The 24,706-nt window shown below is 45.5% G+C and overlaps 1 protein-coding gene across 1 annotated transcript; it reads left to right on the forward strand.

The window, feature by feature from the left end:
* The first annotated feature begins 13,277 nt into the window (after window positions 1-13,277).
* Window positions 13,278-24,467, forward strand: PXMP2 (peroxisomal membrane protein 2). Its single transcript, XM_034438440.3, has 5 exons — window positions 13,278-13,551; window positions 14,391-14,495; window positions 18,099-18,261; window positions 22,099-22,218; window positions 23,944-24,467. The coding sequence occupies exons 1-5, from the start codon at window positions 13,403-13,405 to the stop codon at window positions 24,013-24,015; spliced, it is 609 nt and encodes a 202-aa protein (XP_034294331.3). The 5' UTR covers window positions 13,278-13,402; the 3' UTR covers window positions 24,016-24,467.
* The last annotated feature ends 239 nt before the right edge of the window (window positions 24,468-24,706 follow it).

The raw sequence follows: 24,706 nt of genomic DNA on the forward strand, positions 1-24,706 counted from the left end.
GGGCACCAAATATCTACTGGGGGCAGGGAGCTGCTCTCTGTTTTTAAAACATATTTCTTCTTTTATCATCCAGGGAAATATAATATTCTGCCTTTTTAATATTTCTCAAAATATTTCATTCTTCTAGGAGAGGGGTGTGTGTCTTTCATTCAGTCGCAAAAGGGGAATCACGTAACCTAGGGATACTGCAACCGTCATAAGTACATGCCAGTTGCCAAGCATCCGGATTTTGATCACGTGACCATGAGGATGCCACAACGGTTGTATCATTAAAGGCCCCAACTCCCTTTTTTTCAGTGCCATTTTAACTTTGGTCACTAAAATGAAGCGTTGTAACTCGAGGACTACCTGTATTCTACTTTCCATGATTCTTAACTTAGAAGTCTGTCTGTCTCTTTCATTTTTATTAGTCAAGGACTAGCTGTCCATACACAGAGAAGACCCAGTTATGGAGCTGAGTCTCACCTGCTTTTGAAGCTAATTCCACATCCATCCATCCATGGAGTCCCAATTTGGGCCTCCAAAGTGGAGCGAAGGGATCAGTGGTGGGATTCAGAAATTTTTACTACCGGTTCTGTGGGTGTGGCATTGCTTGGTGGGCGTGGCAGGGGAAGGATACTGTAAAATCTCCATTCCTTCCCCACTCCAGGGGAAGGTTACTGCAAAATCCCCATTTCTTCCCGATCAGCTTGGATTCAGGAGGCAGAGAATAGATGGGGCCCTGCAGAGGTGGTATTTGCCGGTTCTCCGAACTACTCAAAATTTCCGCTACCGGTTCGCCAGAACCTGTCAGAACCTGTTGAATACCACCTCTGGAAGGGATAGATTTTTCCTCCACCCCAAATCCTGGATACGCCCCAACCATCATGCCTGTTTGAAACCGAGATTCAAAAGGAGTAGCTTGTCATCAAGCCTCTAAAAAAGGAAAAGAACTCCTAATTAACACCGCCTGTCAGACTGCTTTTTAATTGCCCTGTTTTGCAGACGTTGAAGAGCCCAACCCACGGCCCTGTCTTGGTTGGAAAAAGAATCTTGGGTGGTGTTTTTTTTTGCAGACAGACAGACAAAAAAAGAACAAAAAACCAACAACCTGGTAGCCACAGCTGGGGAGTTGAAAGGCAGCAAAAGCGTTTCGTAAGAGCTCTCCAAAATCTGAAATTAATTTCTCCGCCTTATGAGTCGCCGGCAAGTAGCCGAGCGTTCACTGGAGCAAATCAGGAAAAAATAAATAAAAATAAAAATATCCCGCTGGCTGGCAAAAAAGAAATGTCCTTTTTATTAGTAAGAGACCGGAGTTCTTTTGACATTGAAATGATAAATTTATGGAGCCCATTACTCAGTGGATGTGACTTGTAAGTACAAGTTTTTGCAGTCGTAGATCATGGACAAGAGGACAGGCGGTGAAATACATTCCTCCTTGATGGGAAAGAAAGAGTTTTATACACATATCTACACAAGGAGATGCGTAATGTGATGGATAATATTTATGGGGGCTGTATTGATTTTGTCTTCCTTCTGGTTTTCACAGCTGCTTTGTCTCATGCTTTGTTCTGTTTTCTAAAATAAATAGGCATTTTAAAAAAATAAAAAATAGAAGCGGTTAAGGCTTGAACAGTCTGGAATAAATTGGCTTGGTCCAGGAAAATGTGGGTGAATGCAGGATCAAGTGAAATTCTAACAGTTGGAAAAGTGAAGGGGCAGGGGTACTGAGTGGGCGTGGCCATGCCATGCAGGTGGGTGGGGTCAGAATGCTCCAATAGATGCAGAGGGGTGGATGCCAAGTGAGGGATGCTGAATGGGCGTGGCCATGCCATGCAGGTGGGCGGGGCCAGGATGCTCCAATAGATGCAGAGGGGAGGGCGCCAGGTGAGGGATGCTGAGTGGGCGTGGCCGTGCCATGCAGGTGGGCGTGGCCAGGATGCTCCAATAGATGCAGAGAGGAGGGCGCCAGGTGAGGGATGCTGAGTGGGTGTGGTCGTGCCATGCAGGTGGGTGGGGCCAGAATGCTCCAATAGATGCAGAAGGGAGGGTGCAAGATGCTAAGTGGTGGGGCCATGCAGGTGGGCGGGGCCAGGATCTGCAAGCCACCCCCGCAGCTCAGAGATCACCCCACAGTTCAACCCTGAGCTAGAGATTTCCTTCTATTGGAAGAATTTGTCCTTTCGCTAGACCATTTAGGCTGAGGATCATGGGAATTGTAGCTGTCCAACACCTCTGGAATGCACCCCAACTGGAAACCTGTTTCTCCTAAAATAACTGCGCACGTTTGGCCTCTCGCCGCTTAAGGCATTCATTTTGGCTCCTTATTATCTTTACGACCCAGAGCTTTACCGTAATTTACGGAATTAAAAAAAGCGAATCCTTTTCCAATTTAGGAAATGATGAATAACCGGCTGGTGAAATTCCACCGAAGATGCTGCGGAAACTTTCATTGCCGGATTAGCCAAGGGCCCAATTGAGCTCTCTGAAACTCACAGCCTGGATTTTACAGCCTTAATTTTCCCACCTGGAAGATGCAGGGAAAAAAAAAAAAGAAAGAAAGAGATCACCTGGAGGTGCCCTTTCCAAATCTTGCTTTTAACGTCAAATGTTAATAGGAGAGAAAAAGTCGAGGGGAGGCCTCAGGTGCTGGGCCAGCCCATTTTAGTCATCTGAACATGGACTGTTTATTTAATAAATTTGTTTGCCGCCCATCTCGTCACAGGGCAACTCTATACAGATAGTCCCCGACTAATGACTGCAGTTGATCCGGAATTACAGTTGTTAAGTCATGCCAGTCATTAAGTGGGTCACCAGGGGACTGCATTTGGTTTTACAAATCTTTTTTATGGCAGCTAAGCAAAGTCGTTAAGCGAACCCACGGTTTGCTATGAGCCAGTTGTGCCAAAAACTGAAAATAAGTACCGGTTTCCATAAAAAAATAAAAAAAAATCGTAAATAACAGTCATGTGATTGCAGGATGCTGAAAACGATTCCAAATGCTGTCTGGTTGCTTGAGTGCCCAAAATATGGTCACGTGACCACAGGAGGGTGGACGGCCATCAAAACTTCAAATCTGGGATATAAATACCTTTTGGGTGCTCTAACTTTGACTTAAGTCGCTAGGCAACTGGTCCAAAATCAAGGACTTACCTGGAGAGATCCAACAATCCCAGGAGACAAAAAAAAATGGCTTTGATGATTGACAAAAGAAAATGGAATTTGTTGTACCTATTGCCGAAGGTGTGATTGTGATGATTTATGAACATTGCATGTGGCTGGAATGAGCTGTTCCTTCTAAATCTGGCTTGGCCAGAGAAATATTGGGGATATGGCTCTAAACAACAAAAGAACATTTCATCCAGCAGCAAAATACGGTTCTTGTAGCAACGAAGTTGTTTGCCTTCATTTGCTGTCTGCTTTTGCAGCTGGCTCCGCTCCTCACAAAGTTAATTATTAGCTCTTATTTTTTCTTTCCTCTTTTCCCTTCCTTTTTTTCTTTTTTTTTCTTTTTACAGTAAGCTGATCTCTCCAGCTTGGTTTAAAAAAATAAAAAAATAAACCCTAGTCTTGAACAGGGTGAATATTTCTTGCAAAATCTCTCAGCCTGTTTGAAAGGAGCCTGGAGCCACAGCTAAGCGTAGACACACCGAAGTGTAAAAGTTTTGTTTTCGGAGTGAGAAGACCTTGCGTTCAAATTTGGGGAGACGTTTTGCTGAAAGGCTGTCTGTTTTAAACAAACAACCAATTAGCCATGTTCGGGCAGGCCACAAATGGCGGCAGGGATGCCCTGGAGGGTAGAAAGCACAGCAGTTTTTAAATCAGAAGTATTTCAAATTCAGATTTGTAGGTAGTCCTCAACTTACGACCCAAACTGGGACCAGAATTTCCACTGCCAAACGAACTGAGCCGTGTTGGATTTTACGACCTCTTTTTGCCGGGTTTTGAGCAAACTACTGCAGTTGTTAAATGAATTATATGGTTATTAAGCAAACCTGCTGTAGAAAGTTAGCACCCACCCCCTTCCTAGAAGAATGAAATATTTTGAGGAATGTTAAAAAGGGCCGGATAAAATATTTCCCCTAAAAGAGAAATTAAAAATCTTAAGGGAGACAGAAACTCGGAGCCCTAGCTCCCTGCCCCCAGCAGATATTTTGTGCCCATTAAGAGAGACTGGGCCAGCCTATCTACAAAACAAAAGACCTTCAGCTCCAGGGTGAAGGGATTAAGACATGACCCTCCAGGACATAATAGGATTAACCCACTAAAACACAGAGCTCACTACATTACACAATCTCCTAAGGACATTGCATCACCCTCCAAACTTCAACCAAACTTAGCTCAGACAACCTACAGAACCAGCTATGATCCATACGACAACCAGTAGAATACATGTTATTGCACAGGAACAGGAAGCTCAAGTTCAAAGCCCAATAGAAAGTATAAATACCCCCCACCCCACCTCAATGTGGTCAGGTACCCAGAATCCATGTGGTTTTGCTTCATCATTAAACCATCTTTCCAATCAGCCTCCATGTTTCCAGTGTCTTTCTCCTGGCTTGGAACTGAACCAGCATTTGGTTCCCCCATTGACCTTGCTTGCCACAGTTTTATAAAATAAAAGAGTAAATGTGTAGTCAGAGTAAAGAAGGAACTTCTTTTTTGAGAAGATGGATGGGTAGATGCTCCCCAACTTGGATTTCCCGATGCTGAAGAATCAAAGTTTTCTAGAGCAGTTGTATCATTTAAAATTAAAATTTACAATGCCTTGGAAGTGGTAATCCAGCCTTGAATTTTACGTGGGCCAGAGGAGGGGATCACTCCAGAAAACCTGATCACAGGGGGAAAAAACATTTCTGTAGCTTTGCTTGCAAATCACTCATCTGAAATCAGGCATGTTTTTACATTGGAAGTAAGTCCTTAAAAATATCCAAAAATATCCATCAACACTGCCACCAATGTACCAATTTTTAGAGATGCAAAATATTTATACAGCACAGCACCACCTTGTGGTCACCAATGGTATAACTCCAGACAGAGAAACCCTCCATTTACAATTTAAATGGCTACCAGTGTTTATTTTTTTTCAGTGCCATTGTAACTTCAAATGGTCATTAAGCAAATGGTTATAAGTCAAGGACTCCCTGCAACTCCCTTTCTTAAACCCAGGCTGATGTAGTCTGCACAGATACGGAAAAAAAACGTTATTTCATACATGACTGGAAATATTTCAGCAGTTTGAATGTTGTGCCGACATATAGAAATATTGTGATTTTCCTCCGTTTGGCTTCCAATCTCCTGGTTTGTTATTCATGTGCAGTAGAGAAATGTTATTGTTGAGATGTCAGGGTGCCTGTTGAACCCTTTGAGAACATGGGTGCAAAATTCATACGAAATTTAATGTCAAGCTTCATGAATCCTTGCAATGTGTTACTGTGTTTGTTTAACTTTCCCAAAAGTCCTGTGGATAGGTTGGTAAAAAATGACTTTTTACTGGACTGTGTTTGAATTTATCAGCTTGTAGCATTATTGCTTTGAATGAAATATATATTTCCCTATACATATGTATGTACCGTATTTTTCGGAATATAAAACGCACCGGAGTATAAGGCGCACCTTAGTTTTCAGGGAGGAAAATAAGAAAAAAGTTGATAGGCAGGTGGATCGGCCTCCCGGAATACCCCCAATCAGCTGTTCCCAGAGGTGAATTTTAGCAACAGATTCATTGGTTGTGAGCTCTGTGCCTTGCTTTTTTTTCCAGCCTCTGAAACTTCTGAAACTCTGTTTCAGAAAAAACTTTTTTTTCTGCCTCTGAAAGCCTCCAAAACAGAGCTTCAGAAAAAAAGTCTTTTTTTCTGAAGCCTCTTTCAGAGGCTTTTATTCTGAAGGACTATCTGTACTCTGTTCAATCTCTATGGTATTGGTATATAGATTAACAGCTTCCGATCTGTTGGTTATTGTGTCATTCTCCAGATTTGTTAGCATAGTTTAGTTAGAACCTTTACTGATTCTTCTTTTGTTGCTTGCCATATTATTTTAGAGAAAAGCCTTTCAGAGGCTTTTTTTCTGAAGCTTCTTTCAGAGGCTTCTTTTAGCCTCTGAAATCTCCGCTTGTGAGGCTCGGCGGGGCTACATTCAGAGTATAAGACGCACCCAGATTTTCACCCTCTTGTTTTGGGGAAAAAGGTGCATCTTATATCCAAAAAATACAATGTGTATGTATGTGTGTGTGTGTGTGTGTGCCCCAAGTGTATAATATTTGAAATAAATAAGATAATCCTCGATTTACAAGTTCTTTTAGTGACTGTACAAAGTTACAACTGCTCTGAAAAAAGTGACTTATGACAGTTTTCACACTTACGACCGTTGCAGCATCCCCATGGTCACGTGATCAGAATTCAGATGCTTGACAATTGACTCATATTTATGATGGTTACAGTGCCCCAGGGTCATGGATTCCCCTTTTGCAAAGTCATGCAAAGTTGATGGGGAAGCCAGATTCACTTAACAACCAGGTCACTAATTTAACAGTTGCGGTGACTCACTTAACAACTGTGGCAAGGAAGGTTGTAAAATAGGGCAAAGCTTGTTTAACAAGTGTCTCACTTAGCAACAGAAACTTTGGGTTCAACTGAGGCCGTAAGCTGAGGACTATCTATAGAGGATTATGTCTGGTGGCATTTTTCCCATTGAACTGCCTGAAATGGTATAGGGTATTGGGTATAGGGTCTGCTGCTTGAGCAGGGGGTTGGACTAGAAGACCTCCAACGTCCCTTCCAAGTCTGTTATTCTATGATTCTATAATATTAAATCTCTTAAGTTCAAAGTGTTTGTGTCAGGTAACTGGCCATCAAACCTTCTTTAGATGTTCTTCAGTGACAATGAGCAGGGGAGGAATTTTGCACGAAGCATTTTCATCGTCTGAAGATTACGTTTTGAGGAATTCGAGAGTTTCTGCTAGTTTCTACTTTATGCTCAAAACATTGTCCTCTGTCTTGTCTTCTCCCATGTCTTGTTTTTTCCCAGGAGCTCCATTGCAAGATTGGAAGACGTGAAGAGACCTGGCCCATAAAATCACCAAGTCAGTCATGCCTTAATGGATAACATCCTCATCATCTGGAGCTACATGGTCAACCATCTCTTCCTCCCAAGTTGTAAGCAGCACTTTGCTGTTCTTAAAATCTCATTTCTCATCAAGGGTAGTTGAAAGTTGAATGCCCGGAAGCATCTTGAGGACTTCCCACACCACCAAAGACCCAAGCTGTCCACCTCATTTTACATACTCATCCTCCAATGACCGAGATGTAGCCTTTCAACAATGCAGTGATAGCAACCACCGGCTATCTAAAGACAGATGTTGCTTTTCACAGCAGCAGAAGTAGGAACTCTTAGTAGTGGATTTTATGGGCATTTTATCCTTTTTTAATAGAAAGAAATCTCCGCCTTGCAGTTAAGCCGATGGCTTTCTCGTAGTAGGTGCTCTTAATAAATCACTCCGTAATTGATAGAAGGAAAGCACCATCCAGGCAGGAAAGCATCTCTGTTCCTAAACTGTAAGAAAGCAAAAATGATTCAAATGTTCCTGAAGCTATAATGTTGCAAATTCACAGCAAGGCACCTGAAGATTTTATTTTTTAAGCCAACAGGGTTTTAAAAAAACAGTTTGCAACTCTAGAAGCTGAAATTTCATTTACCAAATGGAAGAGAGGAACACCAGGAACCTTTTACAGAAAAGTCATTCTCCTATCTGACCTGAACTTCACATTACAGCCCTTTCAACGTGTTATTTTTTTTCTTTTTGCCCTCCTCAAAGCTCAAGAAACCAGATCTTCAAAACATCCACTGTGATTTTGCTCCCCTCCAAATCAGAAACAGATGAGAGATGCTATCTTTAAAGGATAAAGCCATTTCCCTCTATCTCTAGATGTTGATAAGAGGGGATGCATTGGCTGATTTAGTTTCCATGTCCGCTCGCCAGCATTTCAAATTACTTTTGGGGAGGGAAAAATCTGGAAAAAATCTGAAGGAATTTGCAGGGATCAGAGCAGGATATGGGTGAAACTGGACAGAGAACCTATCCTGAAGGTTATGATCCTTAGATGGGAGGAAGTAGATAGATAGATAAGATAGATAGATGGATGAGTATAGAGCCGTGATGGCAACCCTGTAGCATGCGTGCCATAGGTGGCACGCAGCGGCCTCTCTGTGGGCACACAAGCCATCACCCCAGTTCAGCTCTGCCGTGCATGCGCGCACGCCTCCCACCAGCCAGCTGGTCATCGGGTCTCTGCTGTGCATGCACAGGAGGGCGGGGAGCCACGTGTGCATACGCGGGGGCAGGGCATGTGCACAAGGGCAGGGTGCTGTGGGGGGCATCTGCATGCACAGGGCACATATGCAGGGAGCACATGCGCTTGCATTCTAGGGGTTTGGGTGCACTTTGGGCACTCAGTCCGGAAAAGGTTAGCCATCACTGATATAGATGGATAGACAGACATAGATGGATAGACAGACAGGTATAGCGATGATAGATATCTATAATGAATGAATGAGCTGGAAGGGACCTTGGAGGTCTTCTAGTTGAGCCCCCTGCTCAAGCAGGAGAACCTATACCCGTGATGGCAAACCTGTGGCACACGGAGCCATATTCGTGGGCACGCAAGCGTTGCCCTACCTCAGTCCAGTGCGCTGGCCAGCTGATTTTCAGGCCTTCCGGGCCACCGGAAGTCGGGAAACGGGCTGTTTCCGGGCCTCCGGGGGGTGGGGGCGGGAAGGCCATTTTCGGCCTCCCCAGGCTCCTAGAAAACCTCTGGAGCCTGGGGAGGGAAAAAAAATGGGCCTACCGGGCCCACCGTGCCATTGTGTGCAAAAAGTGAGGGGAGAATGGGGGAGGGGTCATGCACACATGCGTGGGGGATGGGGCACATTGAATTATGGGTGTGGGCACACACGCACACAATCCTCCCGCACTCCCCCCACTTTTGGCACATGATGGCAAAAAGGTTAGCCATCACTGACCTATACTATCCCAGTCAAATGGCTGTCCAATCTCTTCTTAAAAACCACCAGTGATGGAGCATCCACAACTTCTGGTGACAAGCTGTTCCACTGGTTAATTGTCCTCACTGTTAGGAAGTTTCTCCTTAATTCCAGGTTGCTTTTCTCCTTGATTAATTTCCAACCATTGTTTCTTGTCTTCTGGTGCTTTGGAGAATTTGTTCTTCTTTGTGGCACCCCCTCAAATACTGGAATACTATCATGTCCCCCCTAGTCCTACTTTTCTCTAGCCAAACACAAATTCTACAACTGTTCATGTGTTTTAGTCTCCAGGCCTTTGATCATCTTAGCTGCTCTTCTCTGAACTTTTTCCAAAGTCTCAACGTCTTTTTTGTAGTACGGTGACCAAAATTGGTTGCAGTATTCCAGGTGTAGTCTTACTAGAGTTTTATAAAGCAGCACTAATAATACTTCATGTAATTTTGATTCTATGCCTGTTTATACAACCCAATTGTATTAGCTTTTTTGACCGCTGCTGCACACTGCTGGCTTAGATAGATAGGTACTGTAGATAGATATAGAGATAGGCAGGCAGGCAGGTAGACAGACAGACAGAGATATAGATATACATCTCACACCTGTCTCTGGATTAGAGTTATAAAACAAACAAGTTGCAAAAGAAGGAACAATCCATCATTCTGCCATCTTGTGCATCCCATCCCGTCTGCGGATTTGTGCCATGTATCTGAGGTCGCAGTTCTTCTTTCAACAGCCAGAGATATTTTTTTGGCCTCCTTCCCCGGCCATCCAGCAATTCCCACCGTTTCCCAGAACCATGGCGAGCCCAGCGGTCCCTTTGGAAAACAAACGACTCTTGAAAGGCAGAGCTGTCGGGCCTCGCCCGGGCATCCCGGCCTCTTTCTCAACTTTAGGCTGTGTTGCACTTCTCAATGGCATCGATTCAGTGGCTGGCAGTGGAGCGTGACTGTTGCACATCTGGACGAGCGGTTAAAGCAACAGCTGGCGGACAGAGTGACCTGAACCACCAGAGTAAATAGAAGGGGTTCTATGCGCTGGGAACTCCAATTTAAATAAACACAGACATTTCGAAAAACAGAGCCGGGTCATTTGGCAAAAGAATGGCTCTTAAATCCGTTTGCCCACTTTTAAAATGTTTTTTCCTTAGCGAAGGCAAAGCATTTTGGGGTCACCGCTGAGGAAGGGACACCAAGATGTCTTAAAGACACCAAGAGTTAAGTCTGAGTTTGGGTTGTTGTTTTTTTTAAATTGTTTTTCTTCCAGAGAGAACTGAGGTCTGTGTAAAAAATTGGCTAGGAAGGTGTTAATGTTCTGGTTATTCATAGGTTAGCAAATTCATTGCACCTTTTCTGGCTTTATCAAACTGAGGAATACCCGGAGCTTCAGAATTAGTTACAGGATAACAGTTGGAAGGGATCTTGGAGGCCTTCTAGTCCAACCTGCTGCTCAAGCCCAAGACCCTATACCATTTCAGACAAATGTGTCAAGGTGATAATTTAAGAGCTGACCAGCTGATGCAATGAAGGGAGTAAGCAGAGTCTTTGGCTGTTATCCCTTTAAGAGCCTGTGCAATAAGAGGAGGCCCTGCTAGAGTGTTCATTGGTTCGGGGAGTTTCTTCCCTGCTATAATTGCTGGTTGTTTAGATGCTGCTTGTAGAACATGTATGTATACTATTTCTATATTCCTTTTGTAGATAAAAATCACTATTTGATACAAACCACTGTTGGCTGTACTTGCTCCTGGACTGATACACGGGATAGACCTATGCACACTCTGACAGGTTATGGGCCCAGAGAGTATAGACACCCAGTGAGAGCTTGCTCCAGTCAGTAGTAGTGCATTGTGGTTTGCTTGTGGTTGGTGGTTGCAAGCAGGCAACATGGATTCCGTCAGCACAATGGGAGGTTTTGTGGTCTTGGCTAAATGAGACAAACCTCAGTGATGGAGCACCCACAACTTCCAGAGGCAAGACAAAATCATAGTTGGAAGGGACCTTGGAGATCTCCTAGTCCAACCCCCTGCTTAAGCAGGAAACCCTATACCATTTCAGACAAATGGTTGTCCAATCTCTTCTTAAAAACTTCCAATGTTGGAGCATTGCTATCCAACTGTATCATTTTGATGTCTTTACATGAGTCTTGAGCCGACTGACGAGTGGAGATCCGCATCCTAGCTATTAAACAGGGGAAATGGCTGGGGGCAGAATACATCCAGGAATTCCTGAGATTGGCTGGCCGACTGGGGGAATGGCACCAACAGTTCACTTAGTGACCGTCTGAAGTTACGGCAAGGAAAAAAAATGACTTATGAACATTTTTCACACTTATGACCAGTCACAGTGTCCCACAGGGTCATGTGATCCCCTCTGGTGATCTTCCGAAAGCAAAGTCAATGGGGAACCAGATTCACTTAACAACCATGTCACTGATTTAACAACAAATGATTCACTTAACAATTGTGTGTTCTCAAGTGTGAAAAATGGTCATAGGTCACTTTTTTCAATGGCAGAACTTTGAATGGCCACTAAGCGAATTGTTGTAAGTCAAGGATTATGTGTAAAAGGACAATCCCGCCAACAAGGTAGGGGCACAAGTCTGCGAGGGGAGCCATGCATCACTTATCCTGTCAGAAAGAAGGAAACCCTCCTGGCATAGCTCAGGGGCACCCCCTTTCCCTGGGTGAGCCCCAAAATGAGAACTGAGGCTAGGACTATGTCAGTTTTACTCCCAACTCTACTCTGCTCTGCATTTGTCTAGGACACTTCGGGATGCAGGACCATCAGGGCTCCTAAATACACAGGTTCCTTGATTTGCGATCACAATTGAACCCAAAATTTCCATTGCTAAGCAAAAACATTTGTTTAAGTGAGCTTTCCCCCGTGTTATGACTCTTCTTGCCACAGCTGTTAAGCAAATCACTGCGGTTGTTAAAGTTACTCAGACAGTTGCTAAGTGAATCTGGCTTCCCCATCGGCTTTGCTTGTCAGAAGGTCGCAAAAGGGGATCATGTGACCCCCACCCCACCCCAGGATATTGCAACCGTCATAAATGTGAGTCAGTTGCCAAGCGTCTGAATGTTAATTTTGTGACCACAGGGGTGCCATAACGGTCGTTAAGTGTGAAAAATGGTCATCAGTCATTTTTTTTCCCAGTGCCGTTGTAACTTTGAACGTTCACTAAGCACATGGTTGGAAGACATAGGAACAAGGAAGATCTTGCCACAGGTAATCCTCGAGTTTACGTCCACAATAGAGCCCAAATTTTCTGTTCAGCGAAACGGTTGTTCAGTGAGTTTTGCCGTTTTGCGGCTTTTCTTGCCACAGTTGTTAAGTGAACCGCTGAAGTGGTTAACTTAGTGACCCCCATCATTAAGTGAATCCAGCTTCCTCGTTGACTTTGCTCGTCGGAAGGTCCTAAAAGGGGATCGTGTGACCTCCCCCTCAGGGGAACACTGCGACAGTCGTAAATGCGAGTCAGTTGCCGAATGTCTGATTTTTGATCCTGTGACCTTGAGGAATCCTGCGACGGTCGTTAAGTATGAAAAACGGTCATGTCCCTTTTTTCCAGTGCCGTTGTAATGGCAAACGGTCACTAAACGAAGCGTTGTAAGTCGAGGACAGCCTATGCCAAGGCCTTGCTCAGAATCTTGTCACGAGAGGGGGGTCTCGGGGTCCTCCTGGCCGCGGCGTGTCCCTCTTGTCCCTCTCTGGGGCTCCGCAGCCCACCGGGCGCCTCCACTCGCCGCCTTCATCAACCTCCCTCAGCGACAACCTCGCCGGCGACCCGACCGCCTTTCGCGCGCTGAGGAATATCTCGCGAGATCCGCCGAGACTTCGCAGCTCTCGCGCCTCAAAGAGTCCTTAAACCAGAGTCCATTTATCACTTGTGGACTTCCACTCCCAGAATTCCTCAGCAAGCCTTGCCTGGGGTAGGAATTCTGGGAGTTGAGGTCCACAAGTCATGAAAGGGCCATGGATTCCCCACCCCTGGCCTTAAAACCAATCAGATTTCTACGCCTGGGTCTCGGTACTACGCGACGACCAATTGGAAAGGAGCAGTTTGCCATTCCTTTCCTCCCAGTGTCTATTTTCGTCCCTCCTCTCCGTTCCCCCTGCCCATTCGCTAATGCTCCATCCCGCCCTCGCCCTCTCTCCTCCGATTGGATGAAAGGACTCCTTTCATCTTGCCACCCAGATTCTTTAACTTCACCTTCCCTCGGCAGCGAATACAAGGCCGCCCCGCGGGGCAGCCAATGGTAGGCGGAGATCCCGCCTCCGTCACGCCCCACTCGTTGCCTGAACTCCGCCCCGGAGCTCCGCCTTCCCCCCCTCCCCTCTGCGCCGATTGGCTTAAAGGCGGGAGGCGCGGCTCCTTGGCCGCCAGGCGCATGCGCAGAGGGGCTCGCCAGGGGTACTGGCTCTGCGGGATGTCTCCGGTGCACTCCAAGCCCGACTCGGCGCCGCTCTCGCGGAGGTTGCTGGCCCGCTACCTCCTCCTCCTCCGCCTTTATCCGGTGCTCACCAAGGCCGCCTCCAGGTAGGGTGCGCCTGTCCGCCCTTCCGGACGCGCTTTTAGAATCAGAGCTGGAAGGGACCTTAGAGGTCATCTAGTCCAGCCCCCAATTCAAGCAGGAGACTCTCTGCCCTTCAATCCAAATACAGCTGGAAGGGACCTTAGAGATCCTCTAGTCCATCCACCAACCCCTCTGCCATTCAATCTGAATAGAGCTGGAAGGGACCTTAGAGGTCATCTAGTCCAGCCCCCAATTCAAGCAGGAGACCCTCTGCCCTTCAATCCAAATACAGCTGGAAGGGACCTTAGAGATCCTCTAGTCCATCCACCAACCCCTCTGCCATTCAATCTGAATAGAGCTGGAAGGGACCTTGGAGGTCTTCTAGTCCAGCCCCCAACTCAAGCAGGAGACCCTTCACAAGTTCAGATAGGTGGCTGTCCAGTCTTTTCTTAAAAACCTCCATTCATGGAGCACTCACAACTTCTGGTGGCAAGCTGTTCCACTGGTTAATTGTTCCCACAGTTAGGAAGTTTCTCCTTAATTCCAGATTGAATCTCTCCTTGATCAGTTTCCACCCATTGTTTCTTGTCCTGCCCTCTGGTGCTTTGGAGAATAAGTTGATCCCCTCTTCTTTGTGGCATTCCCTGAAATATTGGAAGATGCTCTCCTGTCTCCCCTGGTCCTTCTCTTCACTAGACCAGCCATGCCCAGTTCCTGCAACCGTTCTTTTTACGTTTGAGCCTCCAGTCCCCTAATCTTCTTGGTTGCTCTTCTCTGCACTTTTTCTAGAGTCTCAACATCTTTTTTATAGTGTGGCATCTTGTTCCCATCTTTTACATTTTTGCTTCCTTTCTTCCCACAGTGCCTTCCTGTCAGCTCTAGGGAGTCTCCTGTCCCAAGTAATTGAGAAGAGCCAGAAAAAGAGGAGCCTTAACTGGCGGGAACCCCTTCGATTTGCTGCCTATGGGTAAGAGGGAACTGGTGGAAGATGCTCATGGGAGGTGCAGCCAAGCAATTTGCGTGGCCTGAAAAGTCTGGGAGGAGATCTCATCCCTGGGGTTGCCTTTTGGATGTTGTTATATCACGCAGTCTCTCCAATAAGTTCCCAAAATTGGTGAGGCGTCCCCCAACCCCATCCATTGGCATTTAGAGCTTGGGTTTTTTTTCAGGGGCAACATGTCAGCTGTCCCCTTCAATTATCTAGCAAAAAAAGACCCCTAGCTGTTTGTTTTTGCCAGGAGTATAAGGCAGGGGTCTCCAAACTTGGCAACTTTAAGACTTGTGGACTTCAATTCCCAGAGTTCCTCAGCCAGCTATGCTGGCTGAGGAACTCTGGGAATTGAAGTCCACAAGTCATAGCTGGCTGAGGAACTCTGGGAATTGAAGTCCACAAGTCATAGCTGGCTGAGGAACTCTGGGAATTGAAGTCCACGAGTCTTAAAGTTACCAAGTTTGGAGACCCCTGCTTTTAAGTAAAGGTTCCCCTCGCACATATGTGCTAGTTGTTCCCGACGCTTTACTGAAGCTTAAATGGTTACGTAAGTAGCGAAGCTGAATCTGAGATCTTCCTGTTGTGACCCAGGCCCACGTAGTTAATATTAAATGCAAAACAGTTTCAAAAAACAAACAGATTTTATTAAAACAGCTGAGAATTAACTCATTGTCAGCGTATTCCAAATGAAATGAAAGCAAACTTCTCAAAACACCAGTCTTTAGTTTATCTCTGACCTTGGGATAATTAGGCAAATTGCCAAAGGCTTTTCTTGGCAACACTATAAGAGCTGAGGTGGTGCAGTGGTTAGAGTACAGTACTGCAGCTACTTCAGCTGACTGTTACTTCAGCAGATCAGCGGATCAAATCTCACCGGCTCAAGGTTGACTCAGCCTTCCATCCTTCCAAGGTGGGTAAAATGAGGACCCAGATTGTTGGGGGCAATATGCTATTTAGTATACTGTCTTTGCTGTAAATCGCCCAGAGTCCTCGGAGAGTGGGCGGCATAGAAATATGAATAATAAAATAAAACACTTCAGGAACAGAAGAAATAATTACAGCCAAACAAGAAGCAAATCTCTCAACGGTTGTTTTCCAGCAAAGAGGCCAAGAGCCGTTGCTGGTCTTTTAAGCCTTATGGGAGGGGCCAATCATCTCTTGGCCTTACTCCTGAGTCGTCCTCTCTGCTTTAGCTGCTCCTGCCTTCTGGCAGCTCTTCTCATGCGTGCACTAGGAACAGGCTCCTCCTATCCTCTGCCTCTCTGCTGTCAGCCTCTGGAGGCTCCGGAGTCCACACCTCACTCCCAATGGCAGAGCCTTCATCCAGGCCTTCCCCAGCCTCCAGGACTGGGCCATGTTCTTCCTCAGCCTCTTACTGTCCGACTCCACTGCCAGCTCCGCAGGCTGCTGGCGGACCACAACACTTCCCATGCAAACAATACAAAGTAAATGTTCCTTTTCTCAGGGATGCACAATGTTTGCACAGTCTCCCTGTTAGTTATTAGCTCTGGGTAGATCGATATTGCGGTTCTGGCTTAATGTCAGACCTGGCCCTGCTTGGTCCTTCAGGAAAGGAACTCTCTTGACTCTTCTTATGGCGAAAATATTTTTTTAAATTTTTTTTTTACTAAAAGCCAGGGGGTTACAGTTATGCAAAGTCAGAACTAAGAATTTGTGCGCAAAAATTCCCTAGTTAACTTTCTGCCAGCCGTCTACCTTTGCTTTCTTTGAAGCTCACTAGCAGCCACGGGGCAGGGGGCATTGGGGAGGGGAAGAGTGCTGGAGGTGTAAAGGAATGTTGTGGGAAATTTGGGGAATATGGACCCTGACAGGAACGAGAGGTGCCAGACTGAGCCATCTTCCTGCCTTCAAGGACACCGGCCCTGGAAAAGGCTTTTTTTTAAAAAAAATTGATTTATATGCCACCCTTCTCCGGAGACTCAGGGCGGCTTACAATGCGCTAAGCAATAGCCTTCATTCTTTTGTATATTTTATACAAAGTCAGCTTATTGCCCCCACAAACTGGGTCCTCAATTTACCTACCTTAGAAAGGATGGAAGGCTGAGTCAACCTTGAGCCTGGTAAGATTCGAACCTGCAGTAATTGCAGGCAGCTGTGTTAATAACAGGGTGCTTTAAACCACTGTTCTACCAAGGCATTTACTCTGGTGCCTAAGGCACCAGGGTCCCAAAACATCAGAAAAGAACCTGATTGGATTACTCTCATAGGAGTGGGGAGAGGGTTTGGGACATTGGTGATTGCTTTCAATGTGATTTTTCACGCTGTTTTTCCTCCAGAGCTTGCCTCGCTCACTGCTGCACTCTGCAGCTCTAGTAAAAGTACCTTTTCTTTAACCCCTGTGGAGTTAAGGGTCGTTCTTTCCTAGGGAGTAGTAAAGCTGTGGTCAGTCTCACGCTTTCCCCTTTTGTGTTCCACACCCTTCTGTTATCATCCCATTGTCCAGGCACATTGAAATAAGATGATTTGGTAGCAATGGTTGGATAAATGGATGGGTGTTACATTCCATTCCCAGGACCAAGATCTTGGGATGTCTCGGGATGGCACCGAGAGGACTTTCGGTTTCCCCTTCCCCCGTCTTCCCCCCCCCAGCTCCCTCTCCCCATGGCTGATGGCAGACTGGCATCTAGTTGCGAGCCAAGGATGGCAGCTTTGTCACTCCCCTTCTATTCTTGCAGTGGCTGCTGAGCTTCACTGCTCCTTCACTGCCTGTCTACATCCTATTAACTTTTTGTGCGTTTTATTCCAAAGTCCAAGCTAAAAGCTTTTCTTCCGTTCCAGATTGCAATCACCTTCACTTTAGCTTTCCTTGACATTCCTTCTCTTTCTGTCTTCTGCCTGTCCTTCCGTCTCCCCTAACCTCTCCTCCGTTTGTCTGCTTTCTGGGACTTTCTCACTTTCTCTCTGTCTGCACTTCTTTTCCTTTGTCTCTTGGCATGAAGATCCTTTCCTCTTTCTTTCAGGCCTGCTTTTTACTTGCTTTGCAGAGTGCGAACCAATAAGGTAAAAGGTTCCACTCGCACATATGTGCTAGTCGTTCCTGACTCTAGGGGGCGGTGCTCATCTCCGTTTCAAAGCCGAAGAGCCAGCGCTGTCCAAAGACGTCTCCGTGGTCATGTGTCCGGCATGACTCAATGCCAAAGGCGCACGGAACGCTGTTACTGTCCCACCAAAGGTGGTCCCTATTTTTCTACTTGCATTTTTTACCTGCTTTCGAACTGCTAGGTAGGCAGAAGCTGGGATAAGTCACGGGAGCTCACCCGTTAGGCGGCACTAGGGATTTGAACCACTGAACTGCCGACCTTTCGATCGACAAGCTCAACATCTTAGCCACTGAGCCACAGCGTCCCTATGTAGTGGAGTGAATCAATACTCCACTCCAATTTCCCAGGAGTATCTGGAATGCTTCCTGGGTCTTGGATGATAACACAGCAGCTCAGCCAATGACTGATGCCAATGACTGATGCCGGGCCCTTACGGAAGGGGTGTTGCAGCCTATTATTAAATATTAATCTGTTAGATGCTGGATTTTATAATCGGTTGGTTTTGTTCCTTTTGCAGTTTCTTATTCACCGGACCTCTCAGCCATTACTTTTACCTCTATTTGGAGCAACTCATTCCTTCGAACGCACAATTTGCTCTCATCAAACGACTACTGGTGGACCGTCTGATTGTCTCCCCGGCCTTCCTGGCCCTCTTTTTCCTGGTCATGAACTTTTTGGAGGTAGGATCTAGCTTAGGGATGATCTGAGATGATCCAGGGCTCCTAGAAGCAAGGGCAGCTGGTTTAACTCCTGTTCCCCTTGCTAGAATCTAGATGGATAGTTGTCCAGTTTCTGCTTGGACATATCCAGTTCTACTGTTCTTACTGGGAAGAGTGGCTTGTTTTTTTTCTTTCTTTCAGGTATCGTATTTTTCAGAGTATAAGACTCACTCACCCCTCCCCCAGAGGGTGAAAATTTGGGTGCGTCTTATACACCGAATGTAGCCAAAATGTGAGGCATGGAGGCGGCGATGGTCTTTGGCAATCCTGGAACAGCTGATTGGGGATATTCCATGAGGCTGATCCACCCGCCAATCAGCTGCTTGTGCTGAATCGGGCTGTAATAATGTGCTGAAGCTGACCTGGCTGTTTGCTGCAAGGACTGTCAGATTTTGCAGCAGCAATCACATCCAGAAAGCACACACAAGTAACTGATTCAGCAGGATTCAATAACTTCTCTTTATATATAACATAACACATGAAGTAAATATACAATACCAAAAGCAGGTTTTCCAATGTGGTAGTAAATACAAGCAAAACACAAGCAGAGGGGAGGAGTTTCAGTTTTGAGCAGCAGACTAGTTGACTAGTTCAGCACAGACTCAGAGCTGCAGACCTAAGCCACGCCCAGGCTCCTTGCTGTCTCCTTCCTTGTTGCTCACACAGCAAATACTGTTTCAGTTTCCAAACAGCCCTCAACTCTCTCACACACTGACAGGATGCTAGCCAGATGAATACCGATAGAGGCAAAGGCAGATTTTTTCTTCTTCTTATTTTCCTCCCCAAAAACGAAGGTGCGTCTTATACTCTGAAAAATACGGTAATCAGTATAGATAGGGTATTTCAGTCATCAGGAGCAGCAGATGCTGGCTGGAAAATTCTGGGAATTTCAGTCTTGAAGTTGTTCTGTTTGAGAAACATACTGCCTTCTTAGAGCAAAGGGGTAAATTCACGAGCCAGGGTTACTCATCCCAATTCATAGGTTGGCCTGTTTTGTTCTGAGAGTTCAATTGCCTTTCCGCAGGGTGATAAGTACAGGTAGTCCTCGACTTAGGACCATAATTGAGCCCCACATTTCTGTGGTTGAGCGAGTTTTGCTCCATTTTGCGACCTGTTTTGCCACAGCTGTGGTTGATACGTTAGCAACCCGGATGTTAAGCGAATCCGGCTTTCCCCCATTGACTTTGCTCGTCAGAAGGTTGCAAAATTGCAATCACGTGACCCCGGGTTTTAGTCCTGCACAAAAACAGCTGGGTGACTTTAGGTCAGTCCCTCCCTTCTCAGTCCTTGGCAGCAAACAAGGACAAATCTTGCCAAGAAAACTTTAGGTGCTTGTTCAGGAAGTCACCAGGAGTCCAAAAAAGCCCCCGATTTGAAAGCACCAAAATAAAACCGCATGGGCCAAAAGCTACAGTAAAATAAAGTGCTTTTCTTTTCTTTTTTTTCCTTTTTTTTTTTTGAAATAATTTTTATTACACTTTTCCTTTACACAACTCTAGTACATAATCAACAGACTGTGTCATTTTTGTATACTTCAGATCAACATTCCATACAATATATACATGATACATATTCAATATCTAATCCTCAATAGCTTTATGTATATTTCCAATTTTTATTTCTATTATCTATCCAAGTATACCATTTTCCCCAAACTGCATAAAATTCCGAATCATCTTTTTCTTTTAGTTCTAGGATAAGTTTATCCATTTCGGCACATTCATATATCTTCTGAATGATCAATCCCTCTGGTGGTGTATTGGGTTCCTTCCAGTATTGCACGAACGCAGTTCTTGCCGCTGTTAATATGTGTAGAATCAAATATCTTATCTTTCTATCAAATTTTGTTTTTGTTCTGCCCCAGCTACGGACCCCAAAGAACGCAGCACACACAAACTCTATACAAAGCTTATTTTACTCAAATAACTTAGTTTTTATCAACCAAAAGCTGTTAATAAACTGTCTTAACAGCCTGCCAGAATTCTAAGATAAGGTAATCACAGTCTTACTAGAGTTGGCAGAAAGCCCAGAAACAATTTTGCAGAGAATCCAGACGCGAAGGAGATTGAACTAAAGTTGTTCCCTACAACTTGCTGCAAGCTGTGTTCCTCCTTAAATAGGCTAAGGGAGTGGCCAATTAGCCCCAAGCCTTACTCTCAAGGAGACCTCCTCCTGAGGAGCCACTCCTGCCTTTTGGCAGCTCTGCGCACCCGTGCATTGAGAGGAGGCTCCTCCTCTTCGTCCTCTTCACTTATGGGAGCTTCTGGAGGTTCTGAAGGCCTGGCTGAATCCCCGCCTCTGGCACCACATCTTCTCCAGCCTCCTCACTGTCCGACTCGAGCGCCAGCTGCACAACAGTTTTAGTATTCCCAGGAGAAATGTTTCTGGGTTTGGTTCTCTTTGACATTTTATTATCTCTTGTAGCCATCCTTGTTTCTTAGTCCAGTACTTTTTTGCTTCAGGACATAGGGTGTCCTGAATAAAGTGCTTTTCAAATCCATCAGGAATGCAAGCAGTGTGTTTCCGGTTGCCCAACAACTTCCAGATCAGTGGGGGAAGAGAGAGTTGGAGGCTGAAGGCGCATAAGGATCTTTCAAAACCGTGCCCCCAAATTCACAGATTTGGGGGTTGCCTTTTCACTTCCTTCCAAACATTGGAAGGGCTTCAAAGGAATAGAATAGGAATAAAATTCTTTATTGGCCAAGTGTGATTGGACACATAAGGAATTTGTCTTTGGTGCACACACTCTCGGCGTACATAAAAGACAAGATACGTTCGTCAAGAATCATAAGGTACAACACTTAATGATAGTCATAGGGAACAAATAAGCAATCAGGAAACAATATCATATAAATCGTAAGGATACAAGCAGCAAAGTTACAGTCATAAGTGGAAGGAGATGGAAGGTGGGAACGATGAGAAGATTAATAGTAGTGCAGACTTAGTGAATAGTTTGACAGTGTTGAGGGAATTATTTGTTGAGCAGAGTGATGGCGTTTGGGAAAAAACTGTCCTTGTGTCTAGTTGTTCTGGTGTGCAGTGCTCTATAGCGTCGTTTTGAGGGTAGGAGTTGAAACAGTTGATGTCCAGGATGTGAGGGGTCTGTAGATATTTTCACAGCCCCCTTTTTGACTCGTGCAGTATTCAGGTCCTCCATGGAAGGCAGGTTGGTAGCCATGGTTTTTTCTGCAGTTCTAATTATCCTCTGAAGTCCGTGTCTGTCTTGTTGGGTTGCAGAACCAAACCAGACAGTTATGGAGGTGCAGATGACAGACTCAATAATTCCTCTGTAGACGTTGGATCACTTTCCAAAGAAAACCTGAGTAAACATGTTTATAGAGCCACAAAACTCACTGTGTGCCTCTGATTTTTCTTGGCCTGTCCTACCTCACAGGATTGTTTATTTATTAAATTTTTATACCGCCCTTCTCCCGAAGGACTCAGGGCGATGAACAGCCAGGGTTAAAATACACACAGTATGAAAATTAAAATAATTTAAAAGAATAATTAAATCCAATTTGGCTTTCCAATTTTAAAACCCGTTACCCATAAAATTAATCAATTAAAATCTTTTTTTTTATTTAAAAAGTTTTAATAATCAATACAACAATTTTCTCCCCTCCTCCCCCCTCCCACCCCCACCCCCCTCCCCCCAACCACCCACCCCCAGGACTTCCGTAGTGCTTTTCTATTGTATAAGAAAAGAATTTCTTTCTGGGGTGTTTTGGTACCTCCTGGGTGCTGGGCAGGGACAGTTTCTTTTTCCTTTGCATGTCACTGATAACCGTTTTCTTTCAGGGGAAGGACATGTCTGAGTTCTCCAAAAAGATAAAATCTGGTTACTGGACATCCTTAAAGATGAACTGGAAAGTATGGACTCCCGTCCAGGTTATTAACTTCACTTATGTCCCTTTGCAGGTAAGGGCTTCCCCTTCTTTCCTCCCATTTCATTTCCACACCAAATACTTCATTGGGTTGTGTAGGTGAGTCCACTTTCACTGGCTAAGCCAGCCGTAGTTGTGAAGTATCAAATCTCATGAGTGGATGGGAGACCACAAGGAAACTGCAGGGCTGTGGGCCAGACTGCGAAGTCAAGAATCATCATCCAGGAAAGAGGCAAACCACTTCTGCCTTGTGGCTGGGAAATTAAAGGAAGCATCTACTTACAGATTAACAGCATTAGAAGGGACCTTGGAGGTCATCTAGTCCAACCCCCCGCCCAAGCAGGAGACCCTACATTTCCGACAGATGGCAGTCCAGTCCCTTCTTGAAAGCTTTCAGGGATGAAGCTCCCTCAACTTCTGAAGACAACTTCTGTTCCATCGGTTGATTGTTCTCACTCTCAGAAAGTTCCTTCTCATTTCTAGGTTGAATCTCTCCTTGATCCGTTTCCATCCATTATTCCTTGTCTGGCCTTCAGGTCCTTTGGAAAGTAGCTTGACCCCCTTCCTCCTCTCTGGGGCAGCCCCTCAAATATTGGAAGACTGCTGTCCTGTCTCCCCTGGTCCTTCTCTTCACTAGACCAGCCATGCCCAGTTCTTGCAACCGTTCATTGTATGTTTTAGCCTCCAGTCCCCTCATCATCCTGGTTGCTCTTCTCTGCCCTTTTTCTAGAGTCTCAACATCTTTTTTATGGTGTGGTGATCTCTGAGAGCCGAGCTTCCAGCAAGGGAGTCTTTCCATTACATGGTTTGAGGAAAAGAATTTTTATAATCACCTAGGGGTCACTCCACTCATGGCGGATGTGAAAACCACACCTCAAATTTAAATGGAAATCAAACTTGTCCATACATGGAGTGGTCTGGTGGCCTAGAGGTGAAGCTCTCGCCTCACAATCAGGAGGTTGAGAGTTCGATCCTAGGTAGAGGCAGATATTTTACTCTGGGCACAATGAGAATATATATATATATTATATAATTTATTTATTTATTTATTTATTTGATTTATATGCTGCTCTTCTCTGGAGACTCAGGGAGGCTTACAATACGTTAAGCAATAGCCTTCATACTTTTGTATATACCTGCTTAGTAGGGCTTTCGGCCCCCCCAAGCGGTGTTCTTTTTTTATACAAAGTCAGCTAATTGCCCCCACAATCCGGGTCCTCATTTTACCTACCTCGAAAGGACGGAAGGCTGAGTCAACCTTGAGCCTGGTGAGATTTGAACTCGCAGTAATTGCAGGCAGCTGGTGCTACTTAACAGTGCTTTTAGTCTGCTGTGCCACCAAGGCTCTTGCTGAACAAAACTCCGCATTGGCAACGGGAAGGGCATCTGGCCATTAAAGCACTCTGCCAGCTCCATTCAGTTGCCCAGACTCCACCCCTCAAGAGATTATGGGGTTGTTAAAAGAAGATGATGAAACTTGCCCATATATACCTTGTTTCCCTGAAAATAAGACTCTGTCTTATATGTTTTGAACCCCGAAATAAGCACTTGGCCTTATTTTCGGGGAGGTCTTATTATTTTGGGGCGTGTGGAGCAAGACGGGGCTCCTCTTGCCACAAACTGCACTTGGAAAGGAGGGGAGATGTTCTAAGGTTGCTTCTCTACTTAAGGACCCGTGATGTTCTCATTGAGGTTTATTTTTATGGAGCCCTGCTCTCCTCAACTTTGTTAACTGGGTGTCCTTTTCTTTTCTCGGAAGTTCCAGGTGCTCTTCGGAAACCTCGTTGCCGTCTTGTGGTTCGCCTACTTGGCGTCAGTCAAGAAGAGATGAGGCGAAATCTGCAGTTCTGGCCCAGCAAAGGAAGCGGCCGTGGTTTTTTTCCCCCCTGAGGTGGCGGAAGGAGGGAGCAGAGGAAGATGGCTTGTGAGCCTGATGGGCCACTTCTCTCCCTTTGCAAGCTGCCCTCCGGCTTTTGTCCTCACATCTGGGGCCTGGACGAAGGGACTCCCCTTGTTGCTTTCCCCTCATCTCCCCCAAACACAACACACCTAATAGCCATGACTTAACAAAAGGCCATTTTGTGCTCTTCTTTTCAGATCTTTTCCAGACGCGATTGCTGGAAAGGTTTTTCTGCCTTTTTCCTCACACAGCGCTTAAAGGGTGGTGGTTAATCTGTGGGCAGGGATCAGAACGGGCCATTAAATATGTGCGTGCCTGGTTTCCTGAGCAGTAAACATAACGAGAACAGTCTTTTGAATTTAAAAAAAAAAGCCTTACTGTGACTATGTTGTTATTGTTTATATATATATTACATTTTCCTTTTCTGCCAAGGCCCTTGAACAGGTGTTCAGGTCTGCTATCTTCAGCTTCTTTGCTTCGGCTGGCATCATGCTCTAAATGCAGGGGGTGAGGTGGGGGGGGGAGAAAGGAATTTGGGGAAGCAAAGGTCGGGCATTTGATGTGGGGGGGAGACAAGCTGATGAGAACCAGAGGCGCCAAACCAGAATAAGCCAGCCACCAA

This window comes from Pantherophis guttatus, chromosome 17 (genome assembly GCF_059756535.1).
Source record: "Pantherophis guttatus breed Tessera chromosome 17, ASM5975653v1, whole genome shotgun sequence".
Lineage (NCBI taxonomy): Eukaryota > Metazoa > Chordata > Lepidosauria > Squamata > Colubridae > Pantherophis > Pantherophis guttatus.